The sequence below is a fragment of the Lepisosteus platostomus genome, chromosome 5 (genome assembly GCF_059453375.1).
Source record: "Lepisosteus platostomus isolate fLepPlt1 chromosome 5, fLepPlt1.hap1, whole genome shotgun sequence".
Lineage (NCBI taxonomy): Eukaryota > Metazoa > Chordata > Actinopteri > Semionotiformes > Lepisosteidae > Lepisosteus > Lepisosteus platostomus.
The window spans coordinates 14,579,772-14,607,089 of NC_142615.1; the positions used below are offsets into that span (position 1 = coordinate 14,579,772).

General features: G+C 47.1%; 1 protein-coding gene and 3 long non-coding RNA genes across 6 annotated transcripts; 3 read left to right on the plus strand and 1 right to left on the minus strand.

Annotated features, from left to right (window-relative positions):
• On the plus strand, positions 1-5,680 carry LOC148663865 (uncharacterized). The gene is made up of 5 exons (XM_088631459.1): positions 1-335; positions 963-1,068; positions 3,783-4,157; positions 4,832-4,999; positions 5,516-5,680. Exons 2-5 carry the CDS (start codon positions 1,026-1,028, stop codon positions 5,536-5,538), a joined length of 609 nt encoding a protein of 202 aa, XP_088487585.1. The 5' UTR covers positions 1-335; positions 963-1,025; the 3' UTR covers positions 5,539-5,680.
• Positions 5,681-5,716: 36 nt separating this feature from the next.
• LOC148663866 (uncharacterized) lies at positions 5,717-13,263 on the plus strand. The gene is made up of 3 exons (XR_015936465.1): positions 5,717-5,777; positions 7,891-7,986; positions 12,648-13,263. It is a non-coding gene; the product is annotated as an uncharacterized LOC148663866 (long non-coding RNA).
• On the minus strand, positions 12,164-27,318 carry LOC148663867 (uncharacterized). 3 transcript variants are annotated; one of them, XR_015936457.1, is made up of 4 exons: positions 26,718-27,318; positions 26,354-26,486; positions 14,659-14,720; positions 12,164-12,745 (listed from the first exon to the last, which is right to left on the minus strand). It is a non-coding gene; the product is annotated as an uncharacterized LOC148663867 (long non-coding RNA). The 3 variants fall into 3 exon arrangements; XR_015936458.1 differs by lacking the exons at positions 26,354-26,486; positions 26,718-27,318 and adding exons at positions 13,277-13,413; positions 16,379-16,578; XR_015936456.1 differs by lacking the exons at positions 26,354-26,486; positions 26,718-27,318 and adding an exon at positions 16,379-16,578.
• Positions 18,764-24,587, plus strand: LOC148663868 (uncharacterized). Its single transcript, XR_015936451.1, has 3 exons — positions 18,764-19,124; positions 23,336-23,620; positions 23,894-24,587. It is a non-coding gene; the product is annotated as an uncharacterized LOC148663868 (long non-coding RNA).

Sequence of the window (27,318 nt, forward strand, 5' to 3'; positions counted from 1 at the left end):
CCAATGTACAGCCCCCACCTGGATGATGCGACAGCAGCCATAGTACGCCAGAACGCTCCCCACACAGCAGCGATCAGTGGGGAGGAGAGCAGAGTAATGAAGCCAATTCATAGATTAAGCGCACGAACGGTTAACACGGCAGCTCGGCGACCAACGCACGTCGTTTCCTCTGTCTGGACCGCAGAGGAAACCGCAGTCTTTTTTGTAAAGAGGCGCGACTGAGCGTAAGTCAGGTTACAAAAGAATATCGACGCCTCGGAACACAGTCATTGAACGGCCTGGAGATACGCTTCGTGAAGCTGAAAGCGCTCTGGCGCAGTGAACCCCTCAATACCGTGAGTACTCCCGAATCAAACCGTGACCTACCTCATACGTGCTGGAGGTTCACCATATATGCGAGTCCCATCGGCAAAGAAACGACCCCGGGGACTGGTAAATCGGCCATGTTTAAAACAATAACGACTGCGAAAGAGCAGTACTGGTGGTCATGAGTGGCGCTTTGAGTGGGGTGTCCAGAAAAGCGCTATATAAGTGTAAGCAATTATTATTATTATTATTATTATTATTATTATTATTATTATTACTTAACCAATAACCTGGATGACCAACTGTTCATTCCCTACCAGTGCTTTTAAAAGGGCAGATGGTCGACAAGGTCCAACGTCCGACTGTGGAAGATGAGTTCAGATCTTCCCCTTTCAGAATCTGTCAGAAAGGCGTCTCGAGTTTCTTTTATTTTTTAACTTTTTATTGTAACTGCAGCCCGGAAAGTCCGTCCCGGCTGCGCCCAGCGCTTCATAGGAATGATTTCCTCGCGGGTGTGTATGAATTTGGGTTGACGGATCTCGGATCGTTTTCTTTGCCATTTACTGTTTTTCATCAAAATAAAACAAAACTGCACCCAGCACGGTGATTCTGGGCTTTGAACCGCTGGGTCTAACTCGCTCACTGCGTGTGTTTAGGCCGCTCCGCGCTGGACACACACATCCCGCCGCAAGCCGTGTTCGTGGGACCCCCCAGCAGGGATGGAGGTGCTGAAGACGGGGGTCGCCGTGCTGTGGCTGCTCTGTGAGTTTGACGCCGTCTCCCGTGTCCCCCCTGGCGAGCAGGACACCCAGTTCCACCGGGGGTCAGAGTTCGAGCTGGCCCGCCTAGCCGCGAGGGAAAAGAAAAGACTAAAATAATCATAATAATAATCGATACCGCTGCGCTGATCAGTCCGCTCCCAGTCGCTCGGGTGGGGAAAGCGAATAAGCCCAACAAAGAGAGAACGAACACGTTTCTGCACTTTGTTTTTTCACACCTTTTTTTAACAATCGAGAGACTTTCTGTCCGTAAGAATTCCATTGCACCAGTACAGGTACCAGGTTACCTGTGGCCAGAAAGTGCCAGTTCCAGTTCACGAGGCGTGACGAGGAGCTGGGACTCGCTGCACTCCGGAACTCTGGTTGACGACGCGACGGACGGCGCTTGGCCCCGTGGCGAGGCAGGGGGTGGAAATGTGAGGGCACGCAGGGGCGCGGAGCTGCGTGTTGTAACACGCGGTAAGAGCAGCAGGAGAGCGGGTCAGGAAGGGGGTGGGCGCGTCATTTCCAAGAAGCAGATCGGCTTTTCCGTCACCGCTGCCGGAGCCCCTGGCCGCCGAGCGCACCGAGCGCCGCTTGTCGATAGATCACGGCAGGGACTTTTCGTGTTTGAACGTCGGGCTTCAAGTGTTGACACTTTTCAGAAGAGATTTTCCGGAGTGGTCGGCTCGCACCGGCGCGGGAAGATAATGCGCTTAGGCGTCGACACGCTTTCATTGGCGGCCCGCCTGGGAGAGCGAGGTCGAGTCGCAGACGGAGACGGTGTGGCGTGTCACCAGGGGGTGTTACGGCCGCCACCCGTTTTCACTTCTCCGAGTGGTCGAGTACTGGGCGGCGATCCTTCTGTGTCGAGTCTGTAGTTGAGTCGAACCTGAAGTAGGCTCCACGGTCGAAACGTTGTGTTTTCTTTCTTCTCTTTTCAGCAGGGAATATAAACCTGTTACGTGATAATAGATAGATACTTTATTGATCCCGTGAGCGAAATTGCACTGCGACAGCAGCACTGTCAACACAGCGACAGTGCAACGAAATGATACAACAATACAACAACACAATCCAATCAGTCTTGTCAGTGAGAAGTGCACTAAGAAGAGTCGCTCACAAGTCCAGAATATACAAAGAACAAACCAGAACAGTACACAAAAAAAAGTTGTATTGCACGTTATAAATATATTGCACAAGTCCCTGGCATCTATTGCACAAAAAAAAACAGTTGTAAACGGGGGAAAAAAAGAAAAAAAAACAGATGTAAGAATAGAGATTACTGTTTAATCCAAAAACTAAACCAGGCGGTGCCATAGGCATCATCGTGTATTTTTACCAGCGTGCGAATGTGTTCGCACCAGCGACCTGTTCAACCCTCCGGCCCCGTTAACGAGCTCGACCTCGGGATCCAGCGCCGACCCCTGCCGTCCTTTTTCTCATTCACGGATTGCATCTTCTCAAACCTGGCCAGCTTTCTGGATGAATGCGTGAGCAAGGTGACGTCTGTGCGCTCTGTTCGGCTGGACAAGAGCACCGGCGCTGTGTGTGTATACTGTATATACATACAAAGTTCAAGCAAGGAGCTGCGTCCGAGGAAGAAGTAGAGGTTGATTCCTGTGCTGAAAAGAGAAGAGACACACAGCTTTTCGGTCGTGGAGCCGAAAACAGAAACATTTACAACGCTGTTTTGCAAACCTTTACCTTCAAGCAGGTAAATGTGTTTGATTTAAGGAGGTTGATATCACGTTATACCTCGCAATACTTCGTAATGTGGGAAAGAAAGAGGATTTGTTTATATAGTTTATATTTATATGTTATATTTGTTTCTCCCGTGTGGATACATGTCGCGTTCACACAACGAAATAGTGCACCGCTACTCCGTCCTTTCATGTGGATGAGGTGGAAATGCAATATTATTTAAACCCCATTAAAAAACAAACATTAGGCAAACGAAAAACAACATTGTAACTTATGGTTTTCGGATTTGTAATAATAATAACAACCTCTGGTGGCGTATTGTGTTGTTGTTTTGTGTGTGCGCTTATACTTTTTGACATACTTTTTCTGTTTTGTTTTGTATTGAAATGACAACAAGAATAGTCAATAATCCTTACACGTCTGTAGCGCTTTTCTGAACACTCCACTCAGAGCTCTTCACAGGTCATGGGGATCCCCTCCACCCCCACCAGTGTGCAGCCCCACCTGGATGATGCTCCAGTCCTCTCCCCACACAGCAGCTCTCAAGAGAGCAGAGTGATGAAGCCAGTTCAGAGACGGGGGTTATTAGGAGGCCATGATGGATAAAAACCGGGGGGGGATTTGGCCAGGACACCGGTGTTAACACCGGATTTAATTGAATGCTTCATAGGTTCATGTGAGGTGATATCCAGTAAAAGTTTTAATTTTTTTTAAAAAAAACTCCTTTTGCGACTCTTTAAAAAAAAGTTTTTTTTATTTTAACACCAGAAATACAAAAAAAAGGAGACAGTTCGCAACGATAAAAGCTGAAAATCAGTTTTTTTCACCTATCTTACATCGTAGGCCCTGCCTTTTGATCCTTTACATTTCTAAGAGGGTCATTTTTTTTAAAAAAAGGAATCCTACCTAAAAAGCATGAATAGAGGGAGCAGTGCTGGGACCCTTGACTCTTGTGGAGGAAGTTATTTCGCCAAAATCGTGACCTCAGACCTCCCTCCCATCTCCCGGCTGTAGGCGACGCGTTCCGAGAGGCCAGAGGCGGCGGAGACGGGGGGCCCGCGGCGCCCACACGGGTCCCCTGTACGGGCGGGGCCGCCGCCGCCGCCCTGCCCTGCGACCTGGAGCCGCGCTACGAGACGCTGTGGTTCTTCCAGCGGCGCGACGCGCTGGCCCTGGCCGTGTCGGCCAGCAGGAGGCCCGACCGCCAGGGCTTCCACTACGTCGAGAGGCGGGACCCGCGGTACGCGCTGGCGCCGAGCGCCTCGGCCGACCGCGCCGCCAGCCTGACCATCGAGCGGGTCACCCCGGCAGACCAGGGCCTGTACTACTGCGCCGACAGAGACAAGGGGCGGTTTCGCATCGGGAGAGGAGCCAGGCTCGTCTGCGTGGGTGAGAAAAGCTCTTATTTATCGAAAGGGGGGACAGCGTTGCGTGGTGGAGAGGGTGCTGAGAGCCTGCTGAGGTTTGCTCCATGCTCCTACAACCCTCTGTGTAAAGAAGCGCCCCCTGTCCTAACTAGAAGGAGCTCACCCAGCTGTGTCTGGAGAGAAGCCAGAGTATCGGCTTCAACCGCATGGACTGGGCAACTTGTTCCACACCCCCACCCCCCTCTGTTTAAAGAAGAGCCTCCTGTGCTGACTGGAGGAGCTCATCCAGCTGTGCCTGGAGAGAAGCCGGGGTTTCGGTTTCAACCACACGGACTGGGAAGCTTGTTCCCCACCCCCACCACCCTTCGTGTAAAGGAGAGCCTCGGGTTAGCGGTTTTCAACACTCTTCTCTGTAGTTTCCACTGCAGCCCTCTGGTGTCGATGTCTCTGATTGGGAAGACAGGCCCACCGTCTATGCCTGCGCCCGACAGTCGATGTTTTTTTTTATTTCCTATTAGTACCGCAGACGCTGGCGTCATTGATCTTTTTAGCTTGAGCGACCGAAGGTTTTCGATTTCCAACGCGGATTTGTGCGCGTTTTTTTTTAAAAAGAGGACAGACATTTCATTTAAAAGACGAGTTGAGACGGCTAATGAAGACGAAGCCAGGTCATATTTTACTGTTTTCCTTGCTCAGAGGCAGCGGCGCCGAGCGAAGGGCGAGGAGAAGCCGGCAACGCGACCCGACCCGGCGCCCCGCTTCCCCCGGGCCTGCAGCTTCCCTGCCTGCTGATCCTGCTGACGGCTCCTCCTCTGTCTGCCCTCCTCTCCTCAGTCTGCGTCTTCTGCGTCTTCCTCAGAGGGGGTGGGCAACGTTTTTTTCGTTTTGTGTCTGCCCCATTCAGGTGACGCCCTGCGGATTATCAGCCAATGGGGGGCTTCAGTAGGTCAGGACCTTGCCCAGCTGTGCCCTAAAAACAACATGGCTGAGCAGCTTGTTCCACACCCCCACCACTCTTTATGTACAGACAGGTCTTCTGTCCTGACTGGAGGAGCTCATCCAGCTGTGTCTGGAGAGAAGCCAAGGTGTCGGCTTCAAACACATGGCTGGGCAGCTTGTTCCCCACCCCCACCACCCTTTGTGTACAGAAGCGCCTCCCGCCCTGACTGGAGGAGCTCATCCAGCTGTGCCCTGAGAGAAACCAGGATACTGGCTTTAACAACATGGCTGAGCAGCTTGTTCCACACCCCCACCACCCTTTGTGTACAGAAGCAACTCCTGTCCTGACTGGAGGAGCTCATCCAGCTGTGTCTGGAGAGAAGCCAGGGTATTGGCTTTAACAACATGGCTGTCATTTTATTTCTGTTTGTGTCTTTTCAGCAAAATGCGGACGACAAACCTAAAAGGCATGAGGGAGAATCCCAGCTTCGGCAGTCGATATTTGTTTTTCCTGAGACGACCTGAACTACCCCCCAACAGAACACGGCACACCGGACCCTCTACAATATAATCCGCCCTTGCACAAACCCGCAGAGCTGCAGGTCAGCGCGGTATCCCTCCTCATGCCCGCCGCTGCACACACACACACACCCACAGGAAATGCCTCTTCTTTACCAGCGAGCTGACTGGAAGTCGAGAGCATGTCAGAGTAAGAGTGAGGGCCGCTGGCGGCGAACCTGTTTTCTTTCTTTTTTTAATGCAAAACCAAAAAGAAGGATCTGAACACGAGCCGTTTATTGCGCTGGGCTCTGGGGCTAAGTGGAAAGGGGGGGGGGATTATTTTTAACACAATTACGTGCTACTACTAAGATTCCTGTATTTTCTATTGATTCTACGCGCTCCTTCCGTGTGAAATGAAACACCCCATGTCGCGACAGGCTCGGCTGCAGGAGAGACGGGCTTTAGTTCTGTTTAAAACAAAAAAAAAATACCCGCCTGTAGGTGACTTTCGCTCTGCGGAAGAGCTTTGTCGTGGTCTAAGCAGTCAGGAAGTCAGGATGCTACTCTGCGGTTTTTAGGGCGCTGTTCAGGGAGTCTGCAGTTATTGTTCTCGCTTGTTGTGGGCTCCTTCCTTTTTCTTACTTTTTGACGTAGGGAAAAAAAAAACAATTCCCGGTGGCAAGATGTCATATAAAAAAAGGAGCACGTGTTTATCTGTGTTCATCTGTGGCTGATAACGGGTAGTTCGGACGTGTACCAAAACAAAACCGGCCCTGCTTTAACGCTTATCACGCGAAAATGCAATAGGACTGAACCTCCAATTAAAACGTGAAAAATAAACATGACCGATGACTGTAAAAAAAATGGGTTTTCTTGTGCGCAGAAAACAAACAACAAATCACTCCTGTCTGTCTTGTTGGGTCATGAGTGGTTAATTGGGTCCAGGGGCTCTCCCAGCTGTGTCTTGAGAGAGGCTTCAACCACAGGGCTGGGCAGCTTGTTCCACACCTCCACCACCCTCTGTGTAAAGAAGCGCCTCCTGTCCTGACCGGAGGAGCTCATCTTAAGCCAGGGTATGGGCTTCAGCCACAGGGCTGGGCAGCTTGTTCCACACCTCCACCACCCTCTGTGTAAAGTTGTGCCCCCTGTCCTGACTGGAGGGTCTCATCCAACTGTGTCTGAAGAGAAGCCAGGGTATCGGCTTCAACCACAGGGCTGGGGAGCTTGTTCCCCACCTCCACCTCCCTTTGTGCAAAGTAGCGTCGCATGCTCTCTGTCTGAAATGCACTTCCCCTGTGCCCTCTGGTCCATGATTCAGTATTAAATCTGAAGAAGCCAGCTGGACTGACGTAGCCAGTGACCTTTAAGGATTTGGAAAATTTGTATCACATTCCTCCCATTCTCCTCTGTTTGAGAATAAAGAGATCCAGTTACTTATCCCTTCTTTTCAGCACAGAAATGTATCCTATGTGGTCCCAGAGCAGCGATATCTTTTCGATTAAAATCGTATGCAGTATTCTAACCAAGGTGTGAACTATGGCGGCGTGCAAGTGGAACATTGCGTGGTTTTGTTTTTTGCAGCAGGTACCCTTGTGTATGAACGCATATTTCTGCACTGTACCGGGGCATCTGTGAACAGGAAGTTGCCGTCATAGAAAGACAGAGGTTGCTGCGGTCTTCGCTGCCTGCAGCAGAGGAATACGTGGGGGGGGAAATTAGACGAATATTAAGATCTGGTCATGTACATGAAACGGGTTTGTGTGTGTGTGTACACTGCCCCATGATAGAGATTCGCTAGTCGTTCTCCAGAAACAGCAGTGAAACAGGAATCAGGAGGCAGAAGTGGACACTCAGAGGGTGTGCGTTTTGGAAAGGAGAACGATTGGCGCTACTTTACACAAAGGGTGGCGGGGGTGGGGAACAAGCTGCCCAGCCAGGGTGTTGAAGAGAATCGCTTGGCGACTCTCAAGACACAGCTGGATGAGATCCTCCAGTCAAGATGGGGGGGGGGCGCTTCTTTACACAAAGGGTGGCGGGGATGGGGAATGGGCAGCTTTGACATACTGTGTTGTCCAGCCCCACCTGTGTGTGTGTCTGTCTCCCTGACTCTGACAGAAGCTTCACAAGGCACTGATATCCTCTGCTGTCCCCCTGGACTGAGGGGCTGAGTAAGTGTGAGGCCACATGGGTTGGTTTAATCACCTTTCTCCTCCACTTCTCTATATACTGAGCTGCTCCTGCCTGATCTCTCTCTCTCTCTCTCTCTCTCTCTCTCTCTCTCTCTCTCTCTCTCTCTCTCTCTCTCTCTACCTTAGATTCATCAGTTGGAGGTGTGATAGCAGTATCTATTTTTTTTCCTCAATTGAATGCTAACTGAAATCTCCACATCGATAGATAGATAGATGGAGATGGTAAGTGTGTGTGTGCATGTGTGATCCTGTGGAGTAGAAGTCAAGCCGATAGACACATCATCAGAAGATTCTGGTTCTGGAAGAATTAGCTGGTGGGGGGTTCATGTCCTGCCTGTGTCTGCAGGTCCTGCTGATATTAAAAGGTTGATAAATAAAAAGATTAGGCTTTCTGTGTGTGTGCCTTTATAGAGTATAGGTTTAGACTGTGCATCTCCTAGATGTGTGGTTGCAGCCTCAAATCCTACCTGAGACCTCTGATTTCATTTCAAGCAAATTCTTACTAATAGTAACACATTGATAAGTAAAGAGTTCAGTGCTGTGGTGATATGGACCTATAGGGTTGGGGGTTAAGACATGTTCATACATAAACAAAAGGGGGGTCTATGTCAGGGTGGGTCTGTAGAGGAGAGATTAAGATATGGGGTTCTGGTCTTGCATGCTGCAGCCTGTCTGTTTTCAAGTTCATTCTTACTGACATCAAAACATTGATAAATAAAGAGATTGATCTCTTGTATGTGGGCAGGCTTGTAGCATAGTGGTTACATCCCTAGAGTTGGGAGTGGGTGGCTGTGGGTTCAAATCCCATTAAAGCCCTGATCTTCACTTTAACTCTTACTTAAATATCAGAACCTTCATAAATAATGACACTGAGGTCAGGGGAATGTGGTGCTGTGGTTGGGAGTTTAATGCTCTGTACTCATAGGTGTTAAGGTGTGGGCTCAAATCCTGGTTAGGAAGGGAGCTTTCTTTTCAATTTCTGTAGAGTAGGGGTGAAGGCTTTGCGCTCATGTTTGGCAGGTTGTGGGTTCAAATACTCCTTCAGGTTTCATTTTCAGTTACAGTCTCCCAGAGAGGGGCACATTGATAAGGAAAGAGATTGGGAATGAGGTGGTTTGGCCCTATAGAGGGTTAGTAAAGGCTGTGGGCTTGTAATGCGGAGAGTGTGGGTTCAAATCCCACCTTAGACCAGCAGTTTCTTTTCAATTACACTCTGAATAAGAGTAACACGCTGATAAGTAAAGAGAATGGGTCAGTGAGTGTATGTCTTTGTAGAGTAGGGGCTAGGACTCTGGGCTTGTGATTGCGTGGGTGTGGGCTCAAATCCTGGCAATGATTGCATGTTGTTTGTCAGTATAATTCTTAGCAACAGTAACACACTGCTAAGTGAACAGATAGGGGTTGAGCTTTTAGGCCCAGAGGTTAAGAGTCTGGGCTTGTGGCTGACTGGTTGTAAGGAGGAGAGAGTGAGCAGGTACCAGGGATAGAGCAGAGTAACTGGATGAGCCCAGGGTGAGGGGCTCTGGGGTTTACCTTTTACTGAAAATTTTGATCGTTTTTGAAACTTTTCAGTAAAAGGTAAACCCCAGAGCCCCTCACCCTGGGCTCATCCAGTTACTCTCCTCTCTCCCTGGTACCTGCTCTCTCTCTCCTCCTTACCCAGTTACCTGCCCCTGCCACTGTCACAGTTCACTCCTGAGCTCAGCACCCAGCCTGGTCTTGAACCTGTGAGAACAGTCTTTTACCCTCTCTTCTATTGATCCCCCCACCCACCCTTATAGTTCCCCTGACTTATCAACACCTTTCTGTCAAGAAGGACTAAACTACAAGCACACTTGTCTCAGCAGGATTGGAACCCACAACTACCAGACTGTGAGCCTCAACCTTCACACTATGGAAGCACACACTCACAGCTCCACTCTCTTCACACTTATCAGTGTGTTGACATTTCAGGAAGACTTAAACTGAAAACAGACCACAGGTCTCACAGAGGGTTTGAACCCACAACCAGTCAGCCACAAGCCCAGTCTTAGCCTCTACTCTACAAAGGCACCCAGACATAGACCCACTCTCTTTCCTTATCAATGTGTTATTCTTATAAAGACTGTAATTGAAATGAAACACCTGGTTTGAAGCAGGATTTGAACCCACACTCCCAGAGTTACAGACCTATAGCCTTTACCAACCCTCTATAGGGCCAAACTGTCTCATCCCCAATCTCTTTCCTTATCAATGTGTCCCTCTCTGTGAGAATATAACTGAAAAGGAAACCAGGGGTGCAAAGCAGGACTTGAGCCCACAACCCTTGCAAGCAGCCTCACACGCTTCACCACCACACCACAGGGCCAGACAACCATCAACCCACTTGAATGGAATTGGAAAGAATCATTAAGGCCCCCACAGGATTCAAACCCACAAGTCATGAGCCTAGAGACTCTTCTATAGAGTCACACAGCCACAAGAAATTTAAGTAATGATTAAAATGAAACTAAAGCAGGAGACACAGACAGGATTTGAACCCACAACCATCCTTCCCTGATCTTAGGGCCGTAACCACTATCTTAAAGGGCTCCCCAGCTACTACCCCCAATCTCTTTATTTATCAGTGTGTTGATGTCTGAGAGAATTGAAGTGAAAAGGAACACGTGGTATTCAAACCTCCAACCTTTTAGCTAGCAGCATGGAGTTTTAACCACAACTCTATAGGGCCACGTGCATCCCAGTCCCCTCTTTTTATTTATCAGTGTGTTCATGTCAGGACACATTAAACTTAAACCAAAATCCACCCATGATTCGAACCCAGAACAATCCAGCCATAGGTCCAGAACCTTAGGCATTACTCTATAGGGCCATGCACCCTGATCACCTATCGCTTTATTGATCAACGTGTTAGTACACCTGAGCTTGAAAGCAAAGCTCACATAACTCCCAGCCTTTGAACCCCTGATGCATCAGCTAAGAGTGTAGATCCCTCCCTACACACTACTCTATAGGACAGCAAACAAAGCACCCGACCTTTATTGACTCATGTGTGAATGTCAAGTAAGAAAGGAAAATAAACCTCCTCTATCACCAAGGACTGGAATCCACAGCTCCCGGGCTACAAGTCAAGAGCTCTTTCCAATAAGCCCCACTGTCTTCTTGGTCTCCTATCCAACTGTCAGCGGTCACTTGTATTAAATATCTCTCTTATATCTCTTCTTTTACTCTGCGGCGGTTATGTGGCTGAATATCGGGGGGGGGGGGGGGGGGTGTAATTCTAACATTAATAAAGGAATCCTTGATGGATCTGTCAGCCATCGACGACAGAATAACTCAAATCGTCGTCTTGCTTGAGCTCGGTGCGACTCACACCGCCCAGCTCCTCTTTATCGTTTTCATCCTAAATCTCTCCTGCGGTCACAACCCTCGTGTCTTCTGTTGTCGGAAGTTTTCTCCGTGCGGCCCGGCGCCGCTTGCTACCGGCGACTGGCGCCCTGCGAGACCTGACAGGAGAGAGGCCACAGACCCGCGGCACAGGAGGAGGGACTCGGTTTCGCGAACGAGGCGTTCTGATTGGACGAACTCGCGTGGCTAATTATACCCGCTGTTCCTATTGGATGGCTCAGTCATTTCACCCCCACAGGTCGGGTAACCGCCCCTATTTCAATAAAAGAAATGGACCAATAGGAGAGTCGGTCAGCCCCCCGCAGCCACACCCCCCTCAGAGCGCTGCTCTTGTGACGTCAGTTCTCCAGCAGCCAGAGAGGAGTTGAGCTCTGCTCCTACAAATGTTCACATGCAGATAATTTGCTGTCCAACCTCGACGCGCCAGATTTAATAAAAAAAATATCATTCTAGATCGAGACCTAGTGATCAGGCGTTAAAAACGCAAGGAGCCCAGAGAATCATGCAAAACCCAGTACCAGTCCAGTGACGACTGACTGGTACCGCCGAGACCCAGACGGAACCGGTCTCTCCAGACAGCCTGTCCCGAACTGGGTCCTCTTACGGCCGTGACGGCTCAGAAAATGAGCTTCTGCGGGTTTCAGACCGGACTGACGTCACGAAGCGGCTTGCGGGACTGACTCAGGTGAACGAGCGGGTTTAGGAGAATAACTGCAATGACACTATCCCGGAATTCTGCCCTGAGTCACTGTTTACAGTGTTAATACACAGCCGCTCTTCGCGAAATAAATAAGATCTAACTCAGTCTAGGAAACTTTTCGCATTAAACCACAAGAGCGCGCCAAAGGTGCAAAAGCAGACTAGTTTTCCCGATTACTGCATTTTCTATCGCAAAGACGTTTTTATATGTGCAGCCCAGAAAGATACAACTTTTTTCAAAACACAAATTCATTAAAAAATAACAGTCGGGAATGGAAAAAGTCAGGATAAAGGCATATACAGCATGAGACACTTTCAAGAGTGAAATTATTTACTCTCAAGTACAAATTGTGCACATTTGACTAATAACGTTCCATAAAAACATCGGAGGTCCGGATATTTTCGCGATCCTTATCGACAATTGTTCTTAGTGCTACAAGAATGGATACAAATTAGATTAGGAATATGGGCCGCTTGGCAGTTTGTAGCTACTTGATCCAAGAGTCTTATTTTTAACCCCGATTCCAGTCCAATCTTGTGTTCATTTACTCAGAGCTTCATGGTAGGTAGGCTCATGCCTGCCAGGATCTCTGAAGGACAAAAAAAAAACATCTCTAGCTGCTTATGAAGAGTCCCATTCTTCCAAAAATATAATGTAAACGATCATATTGTGTTTCGATAGAAATCTGCCCTGAGATATATTTTTTTACGTTTAATAAATAAAAATTAGTTCAATTGAATGTAATTTATTGAGGTTGTGCTCTGACATAGCGCCCATCCGCTTTCCAGATGAAAAGGAGCTGCTCTGGGGGGATTCCGGATGCAGGGGTCCCATCACAGTGGAGAGTGACCTCGTCGCCGACTCTCACCGACACATCCGCATTTGCAGACGATGCTGGGAGACAATCAGGAGGGAGCAACATCAACGAGAGACAAAGGCCCTTCAATCCAGTTTGAAAGAGTGTGATCATATGAAACACAGCGAGACACTCCTGTACACTATTCACAAGAAACTATGTCTTTTGACTCCAATTTAAAAGGGTGTGATCATGCTAAACACCAGAGACTCCAGGCAAAGCTTACACAGTGAGACACACATTTGAGACAACACATTTTTACTCCAGTTTAAAAGAGTGTGATCAGACAGATCAGGGGAAACTGGTACACTGTTCACCTCCATTTATAACCGACTGGAAAAATTCTTGAATGAAACTAGGATTAATTCATTCAGGGTCTTGTTTCCTATGGAAGCTTATTGGCGCCACAGAGGAAAAAAAATTAACTCATTTATACGAGAAAGTTATTCAGTTTAAACACAATAGTTAATTTGTGAACAATGTCACCTCCTATATTAATACTGTGTATTTCATTGTACTGTATGTGCAATAATATTGCCCCATGTTGGGGAACTACCATCTCTTCTTACCCTGGATATCAGAAGCAGTTGCATCTATGATAAGCTGGACTAGGCACTTGTGTCAATTTTCAGTTTTTGCTGCTCAGTCTCTTTCAGAAGATGAAACAGTGTAGATCAAGGCAAACCCAAACACACCTCCAGTGTATCTGGCAATAGTCAACAACATTATTTCATTTATTTCAATAAGAATAAGAATACTCATAAATCTTTGTAAAAACTTATATTCACCAACCAAAAACAAATGTGAAGTTTGATTAGCCGATTCTCAAGGAGTTCTTAGTTAATAATTGTCATATTAATGGTCATTTATTTAATATCATGAGAAATGAGATGTGTGATTTCATTTACTATCCTATTAACTTCTACACAACACCATTTAGGGTTTTAAAACATGCAGATATCCCCTAAACATTTTTATCTGCGGCACAAATCCAACTGGATAAATATTTTTTAGAAAAAAAAACTTTAAAACCGATACACTGCTGAAAAATACACCTCTCGCACACAAATTATTCTGAATTTATCCCCAAACCTTATTTAATATCAAATGTATATTTTCACTGTTTCAGTTCTTATTTTTTAAGAGATTATGGAAAATAAAGAGTGCCCAGTCTGAGTGAGAGATCAGAGGTGTGTCCAGCGTGCAGGGACAGTGTGAGAGGGAGAGATCAGAGGCATGTCCAGCGTGCAGGGACAGTGTGAGAGGGAGAGATCAGAGGTGTGTCCAGCATGCAGGGACAGTGTGAGAGGGAGAGATCAGAGGTGTGTCCAGCATGCAGGGACAGTGTGAGAGGGAGAGATCGGAGTTGTGTCCAGCGTGCAGGGACAGTGTGAGAGGGAGAGATCAGAGGTGTGTCCAGCATGCAGGGACAGTGTGAGTGGGAGAGATCGGAGTTGTGTCCAGCGTGCAGGGACAGTGTGAGAGGGAGAGATCGGAGTTGTGTCCAGCGTGCAGGGACAGTGTGAGAGGGAGAGATCAGAGGTGTGTCCAGCATGCAGGGACAGTGTGAGTGGGAGAGATCGGAGTTGTGTCCAGCGTGCAGGGACAGTGTGAGAGGGAGAGATCAGAGGTGTGTCCAGCGTGCAGGGACAGTGTGAGAGGGAGAGATCAGAGGTGTGTCCAGCGTGCAGGGACAGTGTGAGAGGGAGAGATCGGAGGTGTGTCCAGCGTGCAGGGACAGTGTGAGAGGGAGAGATCGGAGGTTTGGTCAACGTGCAGGGACAGTGTGAGAGGGAGAGATCAGAGGTGTCCAGTGTGAGATTATGTGATCTGGGGCTCCTCTGGTCAGTACAGGTCAGGTGTGCAAATTCCCACAAAGAGGGAATTTGTGAATTGTTGAGAGTGAAAATCAACAGGAAATATAAATTTGTGAATGGAAATTGATACTCACCCTCTGTCAGTGCAAGCAAAAGAAAGAAAACCAACACAGGAAGTCGCATCGTAAGATTCACCCTGGGGAAAGAGACAAGGGACCTTAAAGAGGGAACTACCGTGTTTTTTTATACATCAGGGTTAGAAAGATACCGTTTGCTGATGTAAAACAGGAACATATAAAACCTCTAATTTCCTGACTTACACTGAATCTCCGCAGTGTTCTGTGATTCAGAATGAATCGAGGGAAACACAACTGCCAGTGAGGTGGAGCAGCCCTGTGACACTGTCCACTCAGGCTTGTGGATCTGTCTCTTTTAATCCAGTAGAAATCCTGCTCTTGACTTCCAAATGGATTTGCCCACCAATATGTTTAATTCTTAACTCAGCCTGCAGATCATGCTGGAACAATTCTGTGTGAAACGTCTGCTGCACAACCTGGACGTATTCGCTCGCACATCCGTACATCTGTCATCACAGGGACTAGTGAGCAGGAAGGGCCGCATCACAATTTGTTGGGATTCTCAGTCGTGCCCACGGCGAGACCAGGGGTTTGCCACAACATAGCGACTTACAGTACTTTCACAAAGTTCACGATTCTGTGCCGTATTTTGAAATTTGTACAATGTTTCTAAACCTGCAATTAATTTATTTTGTCAGAGATTTAATAACCGGTCTGAGAACCTGGGACTGCAGTTCCTCTTTAATGTAGCCTGGTAATCTAGGTGTAACACAGGTGTCCCCCGCTACCAGACGCAGTACTCAGGTCCTGTGCCATCCCAAGAAACCCCCTGGAGACCCTCCAAATGCATATTCTTGATTTCTCAGAAAATAAGAGATCCCCACTCGGAGCCTGACCACACAGCCATCCCGTCTGAATTCTCTGTAAATCTGTGCTCTGCTGCAACACACCTGGAGATTCGGTTATGAAGGAATCTATGCATTATTTCATTCTTAAAGCTTATTTTATCAAACACGTCGCGATGTTAAACCGTTCTGTGACCACCATGTTGTGAGATTTCCAGGAGCGACGCCTTTACTGAATTCTCGTCTCTCCCTAAGAATGCAACGAGTTTATCGTATTTTAACAGCAGAACGTTGAATTCAGACGCCACAAACTGGAGTCTAAAACAGAGACCGTCGTATTTGTCAAAGTAAGAAGACTGGTTGGTAAAATATCTACACTCTGTCATTGACAAATCTGGCAAATGACTCCACTGGTCCACTTTTCCGTGTCAGTATAAACTACAGAACTACAGGTGTCGCTCTGCCTCACCTCCCCGCCCGGCTGCAGGTCTCCAGCGCTCAACACCGGCTCTATCTTACTAATTACTTCTGCTTTGTTGCTTTAAATGTCACCGCGCTACTTTTCACCAGTTTAAACCTCCGTGCACGGGCTGTCTGAAGCCGCAAGGAGGAAAGTAACTATTCATCCTGTCTGAAGCCCACAACCCAAACTAAAGGAAGTTTTTGGCCGGACATCCGACTCCTCCAAGATACACTCAACTTCCACGCTAGTTTCTATCATGTTGTCGAAGGAAAAAAAAAATCACGAACGTAACTACGATGTATTTAAAAATTAAACTGGTAAAAGTTCGTTTTCTTTAAATTAAAAAGTAAAATATATTATTGTAATCGACACTATGTTTTATTTTTCAGTTCAATTCCATCTGATCACGTTCAGTCTCATCCCCTCCAAACCTCCAGTGAAGACGCCGGGACGGATCAATAATACTCACCTGTGTGACGAGAGAAACAGGAACTTTGCAACTGAACGAGTGAAATAGCAACGAGTTTAGACGATAAAGACGATGTATCTCACGCCTGACAGCAGCGAGGCTCGGTGCCGGTGGATCAGTCCCCGACAGAGAGAAGCAAATCTCGCGGCAGGTTTGAAGAAGCTAACTACGCGCACTAGCTACAGTCTGTGGGCAGGACTTCGACCTCCGCCGCATTGTGATCGGATAAATACAGAGAAGCCCTACACCTCCGCCGTATTGTGATTGGATACATCCAGACAAGCCCCAACACGAACATTTAGTAACCTTGAACTCACTCTCTCTCTCTGCTCACGGAGATTAGAAATTGTACTAGAAAAAAAATGAGTATATGGAATTTCTCTCCCAAGTTGGTCTTTCCATATAAACGTGATATGGAATTTGTGTTAAAATGTCACTTTGACATTAATAGAATTCCTCTTAAATTATCTAACTTTCTTAAACAAGTTCTATTGTGTTTGGATTTAATATATAAGCATAACTTTTCACCATATACATATAGTATTTGGAATCATAAAGATAGAGGGTATCAAAATAAAAGCATATTTCTTACGACTTGGTATGATAACAAAATCTGGCTAGTGGCCCAATTGTGTGTTATCTGTATTTTTTAATAATGAGAAGGAATCTTTGTTACCTTTCTTTCTTAACTGCAGATATACAAAACTGTTTGGGATAGATTTGCAAAATGGTATTTTCCACAGAGGTCAATGGTCTAATACTGCCCCCTCTATTCATGCTTTTAAAGTTGAATTCCTTTTTTTAATTTAAATTCTATTAGAAATTTAAAGAATCAAAAGGGGAGACATATGATGGAAATATGTACGTAAAAAGTATCATGTTTTAGCTTTTACAATTGGGAATTCTTCTGGCTGTCAAGTGTCTATTTCTATTTTAAAATTCTGTCTCCTTTTTTTGTCTCCAGTCACTAGAAGCGTTGGCTGCCAAAATAATGTCAGCAGATCTTAAGAGTGTTTTGGATGAGGCAGTTAAAATAGTCAACTTCATAAAGAGCAGGCCTGTACAGTCACACTTACTTCGAGTGCTATGTGAAGAAATGGGTAGTGATCATGTTCAGCTTCTTTTGCACACCGAGGTTCGATGGCTTTCTCGGGCCAAGGTGCTTACTTGGCTTTTTGAGTTGCGTGATGAAGTAAGAATTTCTTTTATCCGACTCAGAATTTGAGCTCTCAAATCGTTTCAATGATTTCGAGCGGCTCGCTAAATTGGCTTATCTTGCGGAGATTTTCAGTCACTTAAATGGACTCATCCTTGGTCTTCAAGGTAAAGCAGTGACGATTTGTCACGTCCGAAGTAAAATAGAAGCCACAATAAAGAAACTGGAAATGCGGGCCAAACGTGTCGATCGGTCAAACTACGACTCGTGTGAAAATGTGTCAGATTTTCTTACAAAAGAACAAATGCAGCTACCAGCCTCTATCACAGAGTTAAGTACAGAGCACTTGCAAAGTTTGAGGACCCAACTGCGCGACTACTTCCCGGCTCCAGATGTTCGGTTTAGCTGGACTGAAAATCCTTTTGTGAGTTTATGCGAAGTGCCCCTCGCAAGTTTGAGCAAAAAGACAGTCTATCCTGTGACAGTGCTTTAAAATGGATTTTTTCACAGAAATTCTTAACCAAGTTTTGGCTTCATGTTACTTCGGAGTATCCTGGTCTTTCAGACAAAGCAGTGACATTTTTGATGCCGTTTCCGACAACATATCTTTGTGAAACTGGAGTTTCTGCGCTGGTGGCACTAAAGACCGAATACAGTAGCTTAATGTTGAGCCAGACCTCTGCTTGCAGCTTTTCTCTCTGGCGCCCGACCTCCACCATTTGGTATCTGTCAGAGAGCACCAGCCCCCTCACTGAGCTAGCCAAAAAGAAGGCGCTCTTGAGTAATTGTTCTGATTGTTATGGTGCATATTTTTCTCTCAACGTCGTCATATGTTCATTGGCACAAACCGGCTACCCCGCACTTCTGGAAAAAATGTTGTTTTGTTTTTGACAAGGCTAACGTTTCATCATACCATTATGAGATATCATCAAAAAAGAGCTGTACTGGTGCCTTAGTTTTTAAATATTTTTTAATGTTATTTATTTGTGAGGTGCTGACAGGACTCCTTCTGTAATCAATAAACGGTCTTTGTAAAGCCATGTTTGTAGCTTGTATATGCGTATTTTCTCTGATTACTGGTGTCGATTAGGCTACTGGTGAGGTTTAGAGCTAGCCCGTTTCAAAACGGTGAGGACGGGCTGGTCCTTGTGTTGGCCGCGTAAGTTTTTATGGCTGTAATAGGTTGGGAACCTCTGCTCTAGCGTATAGAAACGTATTGTAAAAATAGAAGAGCGGTCACGCCCTGTTGGCATGCAGTGGGGCTGCGGCGCCTGCGCAGTGGAGACGTGCGCCATTGCTGGTTGAGACGGGGGAGGTTCCCCGACTCCTCACTGGGTTTCTAGAAAACACCCAAGAAGGAACTGCTTCACAGAGGAGTGAGGGGAAAAAAGAGAGAATATGAAGAAAGGGAAACGATCGACGGGGCTCAGGAACAGATGCCAAGCCGCAGAGATGCAAAGAGTTCGGGAGCTGCACAAACCAGCCTGCCGGGGTGTCTCTCACTCGTCTGAGTGCTTCTGGGGCCCTTCATAACGGCCTTTACACATCTTGTGATGTTTTAACACTGGAGAAACTGTCCCCTCGGGGCAGGTAGGTCACCTTTCCTTTTCTTGGATTTGGTCAGGGTGCGCAGGCCCCAGGCACTTGCACTCCGAAATGTTGCAAAAAGATGGGTGAACGCTGCAGTGGCTTCCGAGATATCTCTTCCGTTGTTCTTGCGCATAACACGGGAGTCCAGGTCGACGGCATGATTTTATGACGAACAGAGCAACGTTTACTTGTAAGGTGGCGCTCGTATCCTTTTTTTATATTAAACAATTAAATTATAAATAATTTACAAATACAACCAGAGGATCAGAAACGGGTACAAGAGGAAAAAAAAACAAACATTTAACCGCCAGACGTAATGAAGTAAATTATGTGATCAAGTCACAAAATTAAAGTTAAAAAAATAAGGTTACTTAATAATAGATGTAAGAGCTCGGAGCATTATAGGGAGGGACCGATCAACGTTTTGTGAGGCCGATCGCCGATTTTATGATCCCTGGGTGTGTGTGGCGTGTTACTATCCAGCCCAAGACGCACAAGATGGTAGAATGGTTTTATTAGCAAGACGGACAACGATTGTTGCAAGCAGCTCACATGAAGTGACAAGCAGCAGGTTAACGGTCCTTTTATCTAAGGAAGATGACCATAATCCGAAGAGTATTTTTTTTTATTTCTTTCGAGATGGAGGCGTGCTGGTGGCATCCTGCCTGTTACAGCACCTCTGTGTCTTTTTTGTCGTCTTTTCTTTTCTTTCGGTTGGTGTTAGTGTTTTTCTTTCTTTTCTTTGCCGGCGGGTCGATTTGCGATCACACAACAAGATGGATACTAGGGAGTCGAGATACTACTTTTTGGCTGTTACTCGGACCACTGTTTGCTTCCGGTTGTAATGCAGATAGCTGCAGAGTAAGTGTTTACACACGTGACGCGCTGGGAGCACTGGTGAGGAGGCGGAGGGAGTGTAGAGCATGCAGTATCGTGTGTTTAACTGAGATGTGGCTGCAGGAACAGATAGATATATAATACTTTATTAATCCCGTAGGGAAATTGATGTGTTACAGCAGTCCAGCCCAAGACAAGCAAAACAGACATCAGAATAGTTATAAAACAAAAAACAAACAAAATAATTAAAAATAAATAAATACATAGGTGTGTGGAAAATGTGCTGATCATAGTCACTGTAAAAACAATAAAATAGGTGCAAAATGTGCATAGGTTTACACAGACTGATTGTCCAAAAAGTACAATGGAGTAAACATGCTGTCCATAGAGGAGCAAATGAAGGGCTAACAGTCCTAGCCTAGGGCAGCGTTATACACCCTGACAGCCGCCGGGAGGAAAGACCTGTGGAAACGTTCCCTTGAACACCGTTGCTGGAGCAGTCTATTGCTAAATGTGCTCCGCTGCCCAGTAACAGTCCCATGAAGCGGATGAGAGGTGTTGTTCATGATGGCTGTGAGCTTGGTCAGCATTCTCCTCTCAGCCACCACCTCCATGGGATCAAGGCTCATCCCCAACACAGTCCGGCTCTACTAACCGGGGAGAAGCCATCAGTCCCAGAGGAGCTGAGGAGGAAACGCCGAGGCTGCAGGGCCCGGTGCGATGCGAAGAGAAGGAGATTTAAGTCCTATCTTCCTTCGATCATTATGGGAAATGTGAGGTCCTTAGCGAATAATAGGCGGTGCGGTGGCTCTGTGGCTCAGGATCTGCGGGTAGAAGGTTGCTGGTTCAAATCCCGCGGCTGGCTACTCCTACTCCTTTGGGCCCCTGAGCAAGGCCCTGAACCCCAACGGCTCCAGGGACGCTGTATAAATAGCTGACCCTGGGCTCTGACCCCCAGCTTCTCTCTCCCTGTCTGTGTGTCTCATGGAGAGCAAGCTGGGGTCTGTGAAAAGATGAATCCCTAATGCAAGAACTTGTATAGGGCTAATAAAGTGATCTTATCTTATAAGATGGACGCACTGGGAGCACTGGTGAGGAGGCGGAGGGAGTATAGGGAATGCAGTATCGTGTGTTTGACTGAGATGTGGCTGCAGGAACATACTGTATTCTGGACTCGAAGGCAGACAGAAACGCCACCGAGAGGAAAGGAGGGGGGTCTCGCGGTGCTTGTTCACAACACATGGTGTAATCCTGGACATATTCCTGTAGCCCGGACATTGAACTGATTTGCCATCGGACTGCATCCAAACTATCTTATAATAAAGAATTTTCCCTTTAAAGTGCCCCTTTAAGATGGCAACACCGGCTGAATGATTAGTACCACTAGAAATCCAAATGTCATCCCCCCATTGATTTTTCCGAAACTGAAAATCAGGCTGATCTTTTGGTGACAAGGCGTTTCTTGTAAACAAATAAAAATAAAAGTCTGCTCTCTTCTTTTTTCAAAATGGAAAAATCGCCTTTCGTTTAACTATATTCCTAATACCTCTGGGGTTAATAGAGAAAATAGAAAAAGACACAAACAATATAGAAAAAAACTCTTTGGGGGGGGAAAAGCTACTGAACTGCGAGTTTCAAACCCTTAAAAGTGATAACAACACCACCGTGTTCAGCATTAACCGCGTTCATAACCGCTACAGGGAGATCTCTTGGGCTGGACAGTCACTGGCCACGGATCTCTTTCCCACAGCTGGTCCCTGGTGTGCCTGTCCTCGGCAGACAGATCCTCTGCAATCCTCAGGTCTTTGGCCTTCAGAGACTTGTTCTCTCTGGCCGCTCGCCACAGCATGTCCCTCGTCATCCTTCTGATGAATCCTATAATGATGGCTCTGGGCTTTGCAAGTCCACATGTTGGCTCTCCTGACGCGTTGGACTCTGTCAGTAGACAAAATCCTCCTCCTGGACTGGCAGCACTTTAGCAACAATGTCTTCATTTTGTTGCTCTGCACAGCTTTCAGTTACCTCTGTGTCGATGTCTTTTGCAACCTTTGTTATCATGCCAAGAACATTTACCTGCACGTCTTCCAGCGACAGGTCGCTTTTCCCCTCTCTTGGCTGCTAGAGTCCTTACAGGTGTGACGGGGGGAGACTCCAGTTCCAGACCCACAATAATAGACCAGATCCCTAACAAAATTCTTCATCAGAGGAGTAGGACGCAGTCTTGTGCAGATTCAGTGTTTATTGAGATTAATAAGGAAGGCAACTTGTGCTGGGTCTGTCCTGCAGAACGGACACGCTCAATGCAAGGGGTACCGAGTTCTTATATACAGCACACAGGCCCAGAAACAAAAGTCATATTTCATACTTTTAACATGTCAAATTGCATTTTGTTACATGTCCATGTAGGGGTGTAACCCTGCTGTCCTGGCCAAATTTCCCATTGACCCTTACCAATCATGACCTCCTAATAATCCCCATCTATGAACTGGCTTCATCACTCTGCTCTCCTCCCCACTGAGAGCTGGTGTGTGGTGAGCAGACTAGAGCATCATCCAGGTGGGGCTGTACATTGGTGGCGGTAGTGGGATTCCCCATTACCTGTAAAGCGCTTTGAGTGGAGTGTCCAGAAAAGCTCTATATAAGTGTAAGCAATTATTTTTATTATTATTATTATTTTTATTATCATCATCATTATTATTATCCCTTTTAACACATGTAGAGGGGCATGTGTTGTTGCAGCCGTTGGAACAAGTCACTTTTGTATGCTCTAACGCATATGTTGAGATAGCCTTTGTTAGCAGATCTTGGGGATCTCACTCGGACTTCTGCAGTATGTTTCGGTAGTGATATTGCAGAGCTGGAAATGTGCAGTGTGAATATTGATCCTGCTTCAGCATGAATGGCAACATTTTGTTTGTAAAGGTTAACACGAAACTGTTTTATCTGTTTATAAACTGTTTTTATTTTGGGAGCTGGAGCCTGTTCTGTCAATCAGTGGGCATAAAGCAGGGTTCACCCTGGACAGAACACACACAGGACACACATACCCTGGACAGGTCCATCACACAGGACACACATACCCTGGACAGGTCCATCACACAGGACACATACAGGACACTCACACCTGGGCCAATTTTCCCAGAAGCCAGTTAACCCACCAGCATGTCTTTGGACTGTGGGAGGAAACCCACATGAACATACAAATTCCACAGAGACAGCACCCCAGGAACTTGCCCAAGGGCCTTAGTGCTGTGAGGCAGCGATGCTAAACACTGTGCCACAGTGCCACCCAATTTTTTTTGTCATTCTAAAGAAATCTTTCAATCTCATCACCTGTTTCAGAAAGATTGAGTTGGATTGTTTTTTCTTCCCAGCTTACTCAGAAGTCCTCACCCTGCAGCCTGGAGCCTCTCTGTCTGTCCCTCTGTTCACCGGAGAGCCAGTGGAGGTGCTGTTTGACCCTGCAGGAGCTGAAGACTCGACCTGAGTGTGTTCTATCCAGAACAGCACAGCCAGCTGTGTCCCCCATTAGAGAGACAGAGTGTCAGTGTGGGACGGCTCTCTGAAACTACGCTCCCTCACTCCAGCTGATCAGAGGAGCCACACAGTGAGGGACCTTCACGGAAACACCATCAGCACTGTGACAGTCACTGTGGGAGGTAAGAGGTTTCCTGACAATTTCAGTTCTCTGTAACATTATAAAGGTGCACTGCTCTTGTCAAAATGGTATGTGTGGTAATGGAAACATAAACTTGTTTCTGAATATTGCGTGAGTGTGAGTGTCCAGTGTGCAGGGACAGTGTGAGAGGCAGCGATCAGAGGTGTGTCCAACATGCGGGGACAGTGTGAGATGGAGAGATCTGGGGCTTCCCCATGACCTTTAGATGATGATTGAAAATGGATGGATTAATACAATCTCTCTATTATTGCAGATCCTGACGGTGGAGGGAATTCTCCAATTCTTTTCCTCCAGCTGATCCCTCCCTTCCTGCTGCTCTTCTTAGCTCTGATCTCTGGGCTCCTGGGCTCCAGGAATCGCTGGTGGAAAGGAAGCACAACCTCTGGTGTCCAGGAACTGAACCGTCCAGTCTGATGGCAGTGCTGTAGATCAGTATTTTACAGAGCAGTATCAGCTTTGCTGTCTTACAGAGCTCTCTGCGTGGCTTTGAGAGCTGCAACTGTTTTTCAAAATGTAGACAGACTTTATAAGCTTGATTTTGTACTACAAATTGAGCTGCTTTGATCTTCTATCCACAGATTCAAAGATTTTTCAAAAACTGGACTGGAATCTGGGTTCAAAATGAGATTGTTGAGTGAATTTGGTATGAAGTGCCAAACGGCCCACATTCCTTATTTGTAAGCGTTCTTGGAGCACAAAAAATACAAATGCTGATATCATGAAAAAATGGACTTGGAATCTTTTTCTGGAAGTTTATTATTAGGTGGATGCATGCATGTATTTATTTGTGGTTTAAGTGCAGTTTGTATTCTAGAGCACAATAATTTCAAAGTACTCTTAAATTGTGTTATAAACATGTTATATGTAGTGTTGTAAGTGCCTTTAATTGTCACTTTTCTCTGTCTATTCTATAATTTATAAATAAACACTTAATGTAAGTACGAAAATTGTCTTTCTTACTGCAAAGACGTTATTTCTCAATTCGAAGTGCTAAATGGATATCTGGCATGATTGTGGTCTTCAAACATGTAGCTCTGGCGCCCTCTTGTGGGTAATTTGGTGAACTTACGCTTCCCACGCCAAGTTTCGGCCGCTCTTGATTTGAGATGGCGAAGCTCGGCTGTGCGGTATCAATACTGTTAATAATAAAAATAATAATAATAATAATTGCTTACACTTATATAGCGCTTTTCTGGACACTCCACTCAAAGCGCTTTACAGGTAATGGGGAATCCCACTACCACCACCACTGTGCAGCCACACCTGGATGATGCTCCAGTCCGCTCACCACACAGCAGCTCTCAGTGGGGAGGAGAGCAGAGTGATGAAGCCAGTTCAGAGAGGGGGGTGATTAGGAGGCCATGATTGGTAAGGGCCAATGGGAAATTTGGCCAGGACGCCGGGGTTACACCCCTACTCTTTTTCGAGAAGCGCCCTGGGATTTTTAATGACCACAGAGAGTCAGGACCTCGGTTTTACGTCTCATCCGAAGGACGGCACCTGTTTACAGTCCAGTGTCCCCGTCACTATACTGGGGCATTAGGACCCACACGGACTGCAGGGTGAGCACCCCCTGCTGGCCCCACTAACACCTCTTCCAGCAGCAACTTTAGTTTTTCCCAGGAGGTCTCCCATCCAGGTACTGACCAGGCTCACACCCCCTTAGCTTCAGTGAGTTGCGAGTTGCAGGGCTGCTGTTAACTAACTGGGTTTCGGGGAGAGCGCCGTCTGGTGGCGGGGGCTGGCAGCGCCGTTATTCTCCCGGTCGGGTTCCGCTCGCCGCTGCGTGATGTCTGAGACCCGCCGGACTGCGGTGATGTTCGTTAGCAATAAAACTGCCCCGATTTATTAAGTAAACTAATGAATTGATACAATGACCGGATTACCGGAGCTGTGCTACTGTCCCGGGGCCTGCAGGCGTGTGAGGTGGGCCGGTTCGGTTCAGTTCGGATCGGCCCGGCTCAGCTGGGCCTGAGCTCCGGTGCTGTCCGATTTGGGGGGGGGCTCTGGTCCGGGAGAGGCTATCTGGAGAGACCGGTTCCGTGTGGGTCTCGGCGGGCCAGGTCGTCACTGGACTGGAGATGGGTTCGGCATGATTCTCTGGGCTCTTCATTGGGGTTAAAACGAGTGAGAACTGGATTTGGCAGCGATAGCGCGAGTGATGTGTGCCTAGACTTCAGCTCGCTATCCTCCCTGGGATATTTCTCTCAATAGTCGATCTCAGACATCACCATCGCAGGACTACAGGCCCTGCGTTAATGAGCACCTGTAGGTGTGGTTCTGACGTCACCTTTCTCTCTCATTAGAACACGGGATCCGTGGTGTTGTGGTTCGTTCGCAATTTTAGTTGACTGTTACAATTAGTTGCCCCTTTCGTCCGACATCTTTTTTTTCTGCTAGGTCGTGTCACCAAAATGTCCTACAAATGCTTCGTCCCGAAGGAAATGATCTACACTCCCGCATCAGTTGTGCCGTTTTTACAGTCGCTATGTACAATGCATTTTTTATTATTAAAATCTCAATTAAAATCATGTTTCGTACATACTATGTATACAGATTTACTAATAAGCCTATTATTGTTGCTGTTGTTATTCTGTAAAGCGCTTTGAGAGGCCGCCTTTAAAGGCGCTATATAAAATACAGTGTTATTACTAATATTATTATATAACGCCAGTCATTTTAAAATGCGAGTTCTATGAGTGTTGTTCATTACCTTGACGCATCTCATTTGGGATCGGGTTATCTCCGGCTGATCGCTCGGTTTTTGCTCGTGTCGGGTTGGAGATGAGCCATCTTCTGCGGCTTCCAACAGGTCTCGGCGATACCGCTGTCCAACAGGTTGCAACCTGCTGCAGGACAGGTGACAGGTGCGTCACGATACAACTCGGCGTTTCTGTTTTGCTGTGTTGTGTTTTCCTGCCGGCGTTTCGCACATCAGCAAACTGCCGGTTTGACCCCCTTCCGCGGGCCACTCTTTAACGCCTCAGTTCTCACCCGCTATCCCCCCACTTTTCTCAGCTCCAGAAATCGACCCCGAATCTGTAAAACCCTTCTGTCTCGGAGCTCGTCACTCACACCCTTCCTGCTGCTGCTGATGATGATGACGACGGCGATGACGGCAGAAGAAGAGTTTCACCCGCTTTGAAGCCGGCCGGTCCGGACCCGCAACGACCCTCGGCTTAAGTTGTTCTCCGATACTCGCTTCGTTCACCTCCAGCTCGCCCCGAGAAAACTCGAACTTGTCCCTCGGCTGCAGTTGTCTGCGTGTTCCCTCGGCCTGACAGAGCAGGTGACGGAGACGCCCACTCTGCTGCCGGATCGCTGGAAGGCGTCTCGGGAGAGAGTTTCTGTTCGTTCTCGGCGCCGCCCTGAAATCTCCAGGATTTGCAATGTTGCTATTTTTAGTTTTTCGCCCTCGTGGGGGCGGTGACACATTTCCCCCCGCTATTCTTAGTTCAAAGGACTGCTTTGGGGGAGTTTCTGTTTTTCTGTTGTTGTTGTTGCGTTTCAAACGCGGTTGAACGTATTGAAACAAAGCGGGGCAGCATTTTTACACAACATGAATCATACCCAGTTTCTTCGGACGGTCGAAGACATTTAATGTCGTTCTCCCCCCTCCCCCTTCGTACGAGGTTCAAGAAGTGTTCTCTGCCGGCGCTTGAGCTTGGGGTCGCTGTT